This window comes from Podarcis vaucheri (genome assembly GCF_965113315.1).
Source record: "Podarcis vaucheri genome assembly, chromosome: 17".
NCBI lineage: Eukaryota > Metazoa > Chordata > Lepidosauria > Squamata > Lacertidae > Podarcis > Podarcis vaucheri.
In genome coordinates, this window is record NC_138755.1 from 12,668,938 (window position 1) to 12,682,108 (window position 13,171).

Below are 13,171 nucleotides of genomic sequence, written 5' to 3' on the forward strand. Positions count from 1 at the left end.
AAGCCATTGGGAGTCTCGTACTCCTAGCAGGGTCACCCAAGGCAGTAAGGTCAAAGGGAGACAAGGAATAATCCAAGACGTCCTCAACGGCAGAACAGGCAGAAGATAACAAGTGGTATGTTACAATGGCTGTGAAGGCGGATGAAGGCTGCAGCAGATAAGAACCTACTGGTCGTTGTGATATCATTCTGATATGCCATCGGAATAAAGCCTTACTGTGAATACTGCAACATAAAACAAATTCATGCACAGGCGTCTTCCAAAAGCCCATCCCGGACCGAAAGAAGTCCCATGGCAATCGGCAAATGGTAACGGGGCAGGACTGTGAAATCTGGAAGCCCCTCGTCATGAACCGGCACATGGGCAGTGAATACAGATTCATTTGTTCCAACTCAAGGAATGAGGCAGTTGAGTAGCTCAACAGCTGTATCCATGACTGAGCAGTCCTATTTAGGATCCACTCTGCTGGCTCCAAAAAGGGGGAGGGGCTAGAAAAGGTGCCCTAAACATAGTCTGCCACCATTTTTCTCTGACTGGATTACTGTTCCCAGTGGGGTCACCATCCAGTGGTCATAAAAGACAATTAACTTTGGAACATGGATTATACAGACTTTGTTGGATAGCACAGATAATGAGTGTCCTGGACACAGGACTGCCAGCATTGCAAGAGATTTGTGATGTTTTAACTTCAATTTTGCAGCATAGTGTAGGTGATGTTTTAGAAATTTATTTAGAGACTGCTCTCTCTTTCTCAATGACTGTAGAGTGTAACATGTCAAAATATCTACCTAGTTCTGGCCAGTTAGCTTTTGTGAAGAAGGTGTATATTCTGGAAGATGTATATTCAGAAACAAAACATAGAATAACTATCTGTGGGGAATTTCCAGGGGAGTGGTCTGGTCACAATTACAGGGGAAGGACTGTTCATCTGTTCAGAATATAGGGTACCTCACAAAATATTGTTTTTAAATGTGTTGGAAGCCACCCACAGTGGCTGGGGCAACCCAGTCAGATGGACAGGGTACACATTTTTATTATTATTATTATTATTATTATTATTATTATTATTATTATTATTACAGTGGTACCTTGGTTCTCAAACTTAACCTGTTCCAGAAGTCCATTCCAAAACCAAGGTGCACTTTCCCATAGAAAGTATTGCAAAATGGATTAATCCATTCCAGACTTTTAAAAACAGCCCCTAAAGCAGCAATTTAACATGAATTTTACTATCCAATGAGACCATTGATCCATAAAATGAAAACAAGAAACAATGTACTGCAGTCACACAATCAATCAATCAGTAGCTGAACTGGGTTCCACACAGTCACAAAAACAAAACAAAAAGCCACAGAAACAAAAATGCAAAATAAATAGCAAAAACTGGCAGACCTCAGTGTAACACTCAAAACGGAAGTGTGGCACTCAAATCGGAAGCGTAACACTCAAAATGGAGCAAGTTCGGCTATCGAAAAGAGTTTGCAAACCGGAACACTTACTTCCGGGTTTGCAGTGTTTGGGTTCCAAGTTGTTTGAGTACCAAGGCGTTTGAGAAACAAGGTACCACTGTATTCTCAAAAGGATTGTGAAGCAGCAAATGAAAGGAGTCACATCTAACAATTACTCATTGAGGGTCTGTCTTGGAAGAGTATGGTCTTGCTGAAATGAAAAGTGATTGCAGAACATAATGGTTTTTGTATTGTTGGGGAAAGACCTTGCTAATTTTGCATAACTCTATTGTTTTCAGTACAGTGGGCTGCTCCCAAGACAGAGCTGGGATATGTGGCACCCAACACTGGTGGCTGAGGCACTGTTTGCTATTGCAAACATCTTTAGTTCTCTGCGCCTGATCTCATTATTCACTGCAAATTCTCATCTGGGACCATTGCAGATCTCTCTTGGAAGAATGTTACTGGACATTTTAAAGTTTCTTTTCATCTACTGTCTTGTGCTGCTAGCTTTTGCAAATGGACTTAACCAGCTATATTTCTATTATGAAACAAATGATGCCAATCGCTGTAAAGGGATTCGGTGTGAAAATCAAAATAATGCATTTTCAACGTAAGTTAGCATTTCCTACTTAAATGATTCATAGTATTCTTTTTGTATTGCACAGTGCTCCATGTTGATTTGTTGCTAAAGAGTTGTCTAGGGCGGCAAACTGCTTTCATTTTAAGGAAAGAATTTAAATGCACAACATACAAGGCAACAAACTGATACTTAAAGGTTTGGTCATAACATTGACCAAAAACTATTGATTGACAACAATAATAATGTGAGCTAGACTACGTCAAAACTGTCTGGTGACTAATTCTCTGCTGGAGAGACCAATATGATCAGTGGTCTGGGATGATGGGGGTTGTAGTTAGAAACACGTGGAGAGCACAGAGTTGGGGAAGGATGTTTTAAAATGCTATGATAGCTTGTACAGATGATGAATTAGGCTTCCTTTGGGCACAATGAGGTTGCAGAGGAAACATAACACGTTTTCCGTTCCTATAATTGCTTCTGCTTAACCACTCTTCATTTCATTGGTGGAAAACAGAAGGGGCCATAAGTACACTTTCTAGAACCAAAAGGGACTTCTGCAAATTTCAGGGACTGGGATGACTTTATGACTGGAAGGGATGGAGTTTACCTCTGGAAGCATTAATCAAAAATGATTACCTTTCATTTTGATTAATTACTGCCAATTCAGTGATCAGTAACTTGGGGGTAAGAGATGTTCCTAAACAAAAGTTTTGGAATATGTGGTCACAGTTTTGCTGCCAGGACACTGTTGAATGATGCTGCATCACACTGTGGATGGGGGCTTCTGGAAGAAAAACGGTAGTTGCCCCAGAAAAGCAGTCTGCCCCATAAATTTCCTAGATGTGATACTAGGTCATGACATAGTGTGCAGCAGATTTTCTTGGGATGGGTGGGAATGACAGCCACAGGAAGGGATATTGCTGCTGCTGCTGCTGCTGCTGACACTGCTGACACACACACACACACACACACACACACACACAAAAGATGAAGGCACCCACAAGCCTATCTGAGCCAAAAGAGTTCAAGTGAGAAATTCCAGCTCAGTCTTACATAGGAATAGGCATTGTTGGATTCTTGTGGGGAATATAGCACTATATTAACTGCTGTCTGGGAAAGCGTCAGAAAAGGGTAACCAAAATGTTTAGAGAAAAGAAGAGCAAGAGGTGACATGATAGAAATTTATGCAACTATGCATGGCATGGAGAAAGTGGCTAGAGAGGGGGAAAAATCTCCCACTGTCATCTCACTAAAACCTATGGAAATCTCATGAAGCTGAATGCTGGAAAATTCAGGACAGATAAAATAAGGTACAGTGGTACTTCGATTTTTGAACGTAATCTGTTTTGGAAGACCTTTCGAGTTCTGAAACATTGAAAAACTGAAAACTCAATAGCCAACAGCTAGGCCTCAGGATCTTGCACTCAGTGGAAGCCATGTGACATGTTCGACTTCCGAGGCATGTTCGAAAACCGAAATGTTCGTCAGCGGAGACATTTGAAAACCGAGGTACCACTGTACTTCTTCATACAACACATAGTTAAACTATGGAACTCGCTTCAATGTGAGGCAGTCATGGTCACTGATTTAGATGGCTTTAAACAAAGATTAGACAAATTCCTGGAGGAGAAGGCTATTGACGACTACTAGCCACGATGGTTTGTGCTGTCCTCCATGACCAGAGGCAGTAATGCTTCTGAATACCAGTTTCTGGATACCACATGAGGGGAGAGGGTTCTTTGTCCTCAAATCCTTCTTGTGGGCTCCCCACAGGCATGTGGTTGACCACTGTGAGAGCAGGATTCTGTAGGCCAGGGGTGTCCAACAGGTCAATCGCGATTTACTGGCCGATCGCGGAGTGTCCCTGGTCAATCCTGGGACCCCGATTGCCCCCCTAAAAAAAGCTGAACAACTTTGATGGGTAGATCACTGCCAGTTTTTTTATAGTGGGAGTAGATCGCAGTCTCTTGGAAGTTTGGCCTGATCCAGCAGGCTTTGCTTATATTCTTATGACTCATACCTTTAATGCTGCTAAAAAAAACCCCAGATGTGAAAGAATCAGTACCAAAAATTTGACTGAGGAAATGTAATAGGAGATCTAGACGTTATGATGAAAAGGAGCTGCCACCCAAAGTGACAGCATTGTTTCAAGTTATTCCTCTCTGTAACATGCAGCAAAACTTACATCGTGTACAGATGCATTCTCATCCTGTGCGTTTTCCTGCATGTAGGCAGCATAATTGGCTGCAGTAGCTGGGGAGATACAAAGCATGATGATGTCAGCACATATATAAGTACGGAGGGGGGGACTTCAGTTGGGGGTGATGTTTTTCAGCGGCAGCTCAGTGTTTATTTGTAACATCTAGTTTCACCCTAATTGCAGTACTGAACTTCAAGCCCCAATTTGCATTTCAATACCTAATCTAGTGCCATGTAAAAGCCACCAAGTCCTATATAGCTGCACTGTTTCCACTGGTACCAATGTGCCCTTAGGATGCTATGCCAGGGATGATAGATAGCCTGCCCCACCCTCCCTCTTTGCTATTTCCCTGTTATCCAAAATCCCTTTATGATCCATTGAGGTTTTGCAAGAGGACCTGATTTCCCCATGTGCTAATCAATGCTCGAATCCCAGTGATCACAGCCTAGAACTGGGCTATAACTTAATTGCATTTAAATGTCTCATTTGCTGTTTTAAGTTTAAAGGTTTTAATTAAAGTTTGGGGTGAGGATGTAGTATTTAAAACAAATGAGATGCTTCTGTTTTCTTTAAGACTTTTCCTTTTCTTTCTTTCTTTTTTTGCAGTTTGTTTGAAACTCTCCAGTCACTGTTTTGGTCCGTGTTTGGGCTCATCAACCTTTATGTGACCAATGTAGACGCACGACATGAATTCACTGAGTTTGTTGGGGCCACCATGTTTGGGACCTACAATGTCATCTCTCTGGTCGTCCTTCTCAACATGTTGATAGCTATGATGAACAATTCCTATCAGCTCATTGCTGTCAGTTCCTTGGTTTGATTCTTGTTCACTTTGAAAGCCATATCTGTCAGTTGACCAAAATTCCAGCTGTTTGAGAACAATAATCCTGTGCTTATGTATGCTTACAAAATTAGGTTCCCTAGAATGTGCTCTAGCCTCCAAAGAAGCAGAAATCAGCTACCTGAGCATTCTAGCAAGAATAATTTTTCACCAGGTGCAAAATTAAATAAGTCTGGCTTTGCATACCATTTGGTATTTAGCACCCAGCATCTCTTACTTCAATCAGTATTCAACATTGGGGGACATATAAAGAACCTACTTTTCTAAGCAAGAAAGCTGAGATTTCTAGTTTTGCCAAATTATGCCAAAGTCTTACTGACTTGCTGTTCCTAGCCAGCCATCTTATTAGACCTATATTCTCTTATATACATTTGATTCTCTTCTAGATGCTTCTCAGTTTCATCAACTTACATTCATACTTTAATTTTTCCTTGTACTGAGAAGACCAAATCTGCCTAGGTTTTTCTATCTTCTTCCCATTATTCTCATTTCTGTTTTCCTTCATTTGTTCTTTCCTTTCCCCCTACATTCTTCTCCATACCATTCAGTTTGCTTTACTTATCGTACATTGAACACACCTACTTTTGTCCTACTTCTTTCTTTACTTTTAACTGCTGTGTCCTTGTTTATTCACTATTTCCCATCCTCCTCTTCAGCAGAAAAGGCTCCTCAAGTAGCTTTACAGATCAGGTTTTGAAAAAGATATTCTCTGCCTTCAAGATCTATATCTATTTCCCCCTTCCCTAGAACAAAAGTAAAAGTTATGTGGAAAATCCATGATTTGATCTCCCCACATAATTGTGCTTCCCCTAAAAAAGCTACTGGGGATTCTAATTTGGTATAGAGTAACAACTTGAGGAGGTTCCTTTCCCATTGTAACACAGTTGTGATCCAAATTGGGTCCAATTTCTAGAATAAAAATAACTCAAACTTTTGCTTTAAAAGCAAAGGAGACAAGATAAAAACAGTTTAGTCCATTAGCTGGTCCAACATACCTGATGGACTAAAATGGTTTTCAGCACCTGTGTAGAGAGGAAGAATTCCCGATCTCTCCAATAAGAAATGAAAATATGTTTCCATATTTCCTGTATTCAGGATCATGCAGACATTGAATGGAAATTTGCTCGAACAAAACTTTGGATGAGTTACTTCGAAGAAGGAGGGACTCTGCCTACTCCGTTTAACGTCATACCAAGTCCCAAATCTCTCTGGTACCTGATCAGATGGCTGTGGAGACAAGTGTTCAGGAAAAAAATCAGAAAGAAACCTGAAAGTTTTGGAACAATTGGGGTAAGCAAAAATTGCCGTTTTCCTCACCACCTGCCTTTCTTTATGTTTAGGTGTTATCATAGATATTAGACACCAGCATGTTGGGCAAAAGCTATCCTGGGCACTACTATTTTCCATCTATCTCATACCACTGTTGGGAGACAAGCACAAAATGAAAATATCAACCCCTTCCCTTTTCTGCTTAAGGGAAACCAGAACTGATCGGTGTTGCCCATCACCACCAAAATAATGAGTCAGGTGTTATGAATTTGGAAAGACATACCGTAACTTTGACATCTTAAAATAACTTTCCCCCAAACAATCCCCAATGATGGTTTTCATTACCAAAAAGCTATGGATGGGAACTCCCGACTTACTATCATGTAAAAAGACTGCTGAATTAGTAATGTTTGTGCATGTGTATCATATTAATACACACATCAGGGAGTCAGGGTTGGACATTCAATAGTCAGCCCGAGTTAACTGCCATATAAAGTGTGGAATTGCACACGCATGCACACACACACACACACACACACACACACACACAGCACGACTGTAGTCATGCATCTCCCAAGTCACTATTTTGCCACTTTCTTTTCCTCATTACAAAGGATATTTTTCCTAAATGTATATGTTAGGTGCAATGTAAGATGAGCAGTTAATATGCATAAGAACTGGCCATTGTGCTCATTCACTAGACCTCCTGAAGAATCTGCCCATGAAGAGAGAATTGTGCACCTTTCCTGGTCAATAAATGCAACCCCACCCCCCACCCCAATAGGCCTTTGGGAAAAAACTAAATCTCTCCAACTGCATTTTGTGCACTCTCTGTCCATTCTGCACAATCCCCAACAGAATAAATATCTGCAGACCTACCCCCTCTTTCCAATGCTTGGCTGGTCACAGGGAAGGCATGTTGTAAGCCGTGTAAGATTAGGCAGTGGGCCAGAAGCAGAGGGCGGGGGGGGGGCACAGATTTCAAAATTCTGAACAAGAGATAGATTAAAAAAGACAAGAGCATGTTTCTTGGAGGCTATGCATACTGACTGGAGAATGTACAAAATGCAATTGATACATGCATGCTGGTTTATGTATATTGACCAGGAAATGAACACAATTCCTTCTTCATGGGCAGATTATATGCACATTCTCCATAAGGTCTTATGTCACCCCTAACACACACACACACACACACACACACACACACACACACACACACAAAATTTTCAGTCAAAGTTTCTCTTTATTGACTGCCTCATATCTGCTCTGCCTACACTGTCCAATTTCCATGAGCCAGGGCTAGATCCAAGAAGTACAGTGGTACCTCGGGTTACATACGCTTCAGGTTACATATGCTTCAGGTTACAGACTCCACTAACCCAGAAATAGTGCTTCAGGTTAAGAACTTTGCTTCAGGATGAGAACAGAAATGGTACTCCGGTGGCGCGGCAGCAGCAGGAGGCCCCATTAGCTAAAGTGGTGCTTCAGGTTAAGAACAGTTTCAGGTTAAGTACAGACCTCCGGAACAAATTAAGTACTTAACCCAAGGTACCACTGTAGTCTGAATGTGGCCTCTGTTTTCAAAATCCTAATGCCTTTCCTGGACACTGAAGTTGATCCATGTTCACTTCTACTCATCATTTTGCAGCTGTCTTAAGCAATCAATCTTCTTCTTCTCTTCTTCTTTGGCCATCACTCTTAGCCAAGTATTACTTTCCTTGAAGTAAAAGGTTTAATTTGGGAGCTCTTGTGAATGGGTCTTTCCTGTAAAATTGACATGACTTCACATTAAGATGTAACACTATTCATATTCTTCCTTGGATATTATCTTTTTAACAAAAGGTTTGCATCAAATTAAGCCTAATTTTGAGGCAGACCTTTTGTGGATGATTTTGAGCATGGTGGACATTTCTGCTATTCAGACATAATTGCTTTTCAAATATCATTCCAGCTAATTTATGTTCTTTATTTTCAGAGGCGTGCAGCTGATAATTTGAGAAGGCATAATCAGTATCAGGTAACCAATCTCATCTTTTACTTTTTTTACCAGAAGGAATTGAGCATTTTGCTCAGGATGTCACTCAAGATAGGATACCGATTTAGTTTCCAACATAGATATTGCCATTCCATTGTTGGATACAATTATTCGAGCTTATCTTCTGCCCAAAGCTGTCCAAGAATAAATGCTTCCAGTTGCAGCTGCAAACCTTAGTGCCTGGGGAATTTGCAAATGAATATACAGTTGTATCTTGGTACTCAAACGGCTTGGCTCCTGAATGCCACAAACCCAGAAGTAAATGTTCTGGTTTGCGAACGTTTTTTGGAAGCCGAACATCCGACGCGGCTTCTGATTCAGTGCAGGGAGCTCCTGCAGCCAATCGGAAGCTGTACCTTGGTTTTCGAACCATTTCAGGAATCAAACGGACTCCCAGAACGGATTAAGTTTGAGAACCAAGGTACCACTATATATGCAGGTGCACATCTCATTGAAAGCCAGGAAGGCATCCCCACTTGCTTGAATATCTGGTTGTACAACCAGATGATCGTCTCATTGAAAGTAATGGACAGCATCCACCTTTGGGCTAATTCAAGCTACTTTCAAATGTATTTACTTCAATTGCTTTCTCCCAACTGTTAACACAAGTAAAGTGTGAAGATCAACTGTGTCTATGTAACATTGCCTCCCTTATGCATCTCAATGACTGGCACTTGTCAGATCACAAGTAAATGGGAGTGAGCAGTGCCATTCACTGTGAGAATTAATGACATTTTTGCCGATGTCTCAACTTGTGCTAGAGCAAGTCAGGGGCCAAAGCTAAGGGCTGTTGTGGCCCTTCAGCTCAGTTCAAAACATGGCACCTGCACAAATTTAATTTTTCTATAAACAAGGGTCAGAATGAAGACAGGTTCCCTTGGATCCCTACAACTCCTGTGTGGCAGAATCTGTTTCCCAGAAAAGTGACCAGCTGGCAATTACTCTACATATAATGATTTTTTTAGTCCTTTTTTGTAATGGCATAATTTAAAGCAGAAGGTGATGAAATTTCTGATTCATCAAATGTCAAGCAGCACAGTTAGAAGTGATGTCAAAATTGGACTGTTCTTATCTTCCAGGAGGTCATGAGAAATCTGGTTAAGAGATACGTGGCTGCAATGATAAGAGATGCTAAAACTGAAGAGGGCTTGACCGAAGAGAATTTTAAGGTGACTGTTCTTATGTTGGACACCTTAATAACAATGAATCAAAACATTAAAGAGCTTCACGTGGTAGTGGTGGTGGGGAATAATCTAAGATATTTGCCACTGAATGTTGAGTGCATTTACACACAAAAACGTACGTGAAATACATTGTAATGCAACAATTTTCAATTTTCACATACAGTGTCTAATATCAAATATGAAACATTAAAAATAGAAACACAGAGAGTCTGCAGGGTTTACTGGATGTAGAAGTAAACCAAGATGTAGAAGCATAGCTAGCCCATGAAATCTGGATGCCTTGTGAGGTAAACATGACAGGAATCCACACACTGCCACTTAATGATCTCATAACATAGCAGGGAAGGGTTTGTGAAAAAATCATGAGAGCTAAACTTTATGACGTCTCTTGCCCCTTTCCATAGGCAGACTGCATTCACCTTGCGTGAAACAATTCACTAAGTGGGGGAGAACTTGGAATACTATAAATGGCCTCAAGTGAACTTTTATTTATTTCCCCCTTCCCCCTCCAAAACCCACACTGCATCCCCAAACCCAAGTTTCAATTCTCTCTCTCTTTTTTAAACATATTTTTTATTAAATTTTCCCATATTTCATCTAATTCAATACACATATTCACAGCTTATATTATTTGCTGAAAGTGAGCTTAGACTTCCTTCTATCTCTCTTTCTGACATCCCTATAGTCAATTCTTAGCAGCCGAAAACATTTCTGCTACTCGTAAATAGCAATAGCAAGATACTTATTAAAATAGCAATTTAATGATATTTCAGCATTTATCTTGTGAACTGCCCTGAGATCATCGGATGAAGGGTGGCTATTTATTTATTTACAATTCCTTTCATGTTAAGCATAGCATTTTTCTTCTAATGTTTTAGGAGTTAAAGCAAGATATTTCCAGTTTCCGCTTTGAAGTCCTGGGTTTGTTAAAAGGAAACAAGCTGTCTAACTTACAGTCCTCAAAAGTCAGCAGAGAAGAGTCCTCTTTGCCGGAATCTGATGAAGGAAATGAAAATGGAGGAGACGAGAAAACTAAGAAGAGAAACCTTAGCCTTTTTGACATAACTTCAATGATTCACCCCAAAGCAGTGGCAAGAGCCTCTGAAGCCCACAGCCACAGCAATGGGTCAGCCATGATGACAAGAGTTTCCTCCAAGGAAAAGCATAGGAAAGTGAATTTTGTGAGTGACGTGAAGAAGTTTGGGTTCTTTCATAGACAATCCAAAAGTGCTGAGCAAAGGACCAGTATTTACTCGATTTCTGAAGAAGTTTCCCGCCAACAAGCAGACGAATGTGAGAAAACTCCTGAAATGGGAGTGAAAGCATTGGTTGTGAACTGTGAACTCAACATTCGGGATCTTAGCGAAAGCTGTACCGCAGGCACTCATCATCAGGCCAGAAATGAGGCACTGGACTCAAAGGTGGATGAGAAAGTTGCTGCTTCTGAAATGAAGAAGGCTAATTTGCCCACACCAAAGGATTCTCCGGACAATGAGCAGGACTTCAGTAGTAGTGACTCTGTTGTGAAACAAGAAACAAGTGTTCAGGACAATTACCTGACAACAAGATTGTGATGAGCGGAGGCAGAAGCCTATAGAAACACACTTGGTGGTTGCGATGCTTAAATCAGAAAATAAAGAATCAATGTATTCAGAGGCAACATAGCTGTAACATAGCTCAGTGAAGAAGAGGAAATGGAGGAGCCTTCTGTTTTGTAGCCTGCTTTAGCTTTCACAGCTTCTTTTACATTTTTTATTAAATGGGAGCATCTTGTATTCTTGTACTGTTGCAATAACCCACAGATACTTTTTAGCTATCTTTTTCAATTTGAAATAAATGCCATTTCTCTCCTGTGATAGTTAATTGCCTATGGTAAATATTTTTCTATGCAAATAAATGTAGCTTAACAAAGGTGCGAGCCTTTATGAACCTTTTTTTAGGATTCCTAAAAATGGACGAGAGAGAATTGTCAGTGCTTTCTGTCAAAGGGTGATAGCCAATATTACTCTATGATTAATGTCGGATATCTACTCTGACCCATTGAAAGCAACGGACAACTTAAATAAATTGATTTTGGTGGGTCTGCTCTGAATATGATTTAGCTGGCTTTACCCAAAATTATTTAACTAGTTAGAAATCTTATTTATAAATTAAATTTTAAACAGTGAAATAATTTATTGAAATTGTTAGTGCCTATAATTTACTAGTAATCATTTTGCTATTTATGTAAAATAGCGTAAATTTGTTATTTATGTATACCCTATTAGCGACCACCATTTCCATGCCTAAAAAATGTTGCAACCAAATTTTTAAATTTGAAAACTTCAGATATAACCCTGCAGCAAAATAAAATACTAAGACTTCTTTAGTGGAAGATGCTCATATCAAAGCAACTTTGCACATGCATTTTGATGGAAAATGGGTTAATCTATCCTTAGCCTCTCCAAGCCACACACATACCCCTCAATGGTGTGGGTTGGGGGTGGGGAGCATATTTTATAAAATGTCTCAGAATGATAACCTGGAAGCAGTTCTGACTCTCCACACACACTCAAGCTTAGATTAATCTGTGAGCCGTACTCTTTCGAGAAGTCTCTTTTCACTTCTGCATTCATAATCCCAGTGTATTTCACTAGCAACACAAGAGTGCTTCAGAATAATCTAATTGATGTGCTATCAAATTATGACAATCATTCAAAATCTTCTAAAGACAAATCTGAACAGAATCAGTCTCCTTTCCGAGATGTTGGTGGCCTCCTTTCTGACTCTTTGCACAATAAATACGATGGCTGGTATTCAACTAAGTTTTACTTAGAGTAGACATATTGGAGTTAGTGAACATGACTGTGTTATCCCCATTAATTTCAGTAGGTATACTCTGACTAAAACTAAGTTGAATGCCACCCGTTGGCTTTTAAATGTACAATATTATTAATCTGAGAGTATTTTCATAAACAAGTGTTTTACTGTCAGCCAAAATAATTTTTGAAATTAAACAGTCTGTTTCTTTCTCATCAACGACTGGTGTTTTATGTTATAAAAAGACTAATATACACTACATTCATATCTGAACATCTGTTCCAGTAAATTGACCATGTGATAAAGCATGGCTGTGGTAAGGCAGAGAGCATAGACAACTGAAAGCAAAAGTTCCCTTGCAGAGTTGTAGAGTTTCCTTCCAACTTTAAAATTATACTATTCTATGAGTTTCTCATTGGTTAGACATTGTGGTTAACACTTAATGCATCATACTTAATGACATCATGAGAGCCCATCCTATGACATCACTGGGGGCCGTCTCCTATGACATCACCAGGGGCTGCCCCTAGGATTCAGGTTTAGACTCCTGATCTGGCAACCCTTCCTGAAATCTGTTCATGTGGTTCTGGTCCGCACTACACCTGAGGCAGCACCTTCTATGCTGAATGTTATGATTAACCTGCTACCAGGCCCACATCACATGTAGCATGATGCTCTGTGCTGTTGTTGCAGTCTCCCTCTCTTAGATGAAGGAAGGTCTTCCTCATTGGCAGCGTAGCAAATGACTGTGCTTTCTGTGCCTGGGATTGCCATAGCAACACACAATGATCTGATTTTCTCATGTTAGT

At 40.2% G+C, this 13,171-nt stretch overlaps 1 protein-coding gene across 2 annotated transcripts in view; it reads left to right on the plus strand.

The window, feature by feature from the left end:
• TRPC4 (transient receptor potential cation channel subfamily C member 4) overlaps positions 1–12,577 on the plus strand; it is a gene marked incomplete at its 5' end in the record, with an annotated part of 53,421 nt that extends 40,844 nt beyond the window's left edge. For both annotated transcript variants that reach the window (XM_082204671.1, XM_082204672.1), the window contains 6 exons: positions 1,748–2,061; positions 4,838–5,033; positions 6,168–6,362; positions 8,320–8,361; positions 9,459–9,548; positions 10,442–12,577. In XM_082204671.1, coding sequence (XP_082060797.1) covers positions 1,748–2,061; positions 4,838–5,033; positions 6,168–6,362; positions 8,320–8,361; positions 9,459–9,548; positions 10,442–11,137 — 1,533 coding nt within the window. In that variant the 3' untranslated portion in view covers positions 11,138–12,577. The remainder of the gene's footprint in view (positions 1–1,747; positions 2,062–4,837; positions 5,034–6,167; positions 6,363–8,319; positions 8,362–9,458; positions 9,549–10,441) is intronic.
• Between the last annotated feature and the right edge of the window lie 594 nt (positions 12,578–13,171).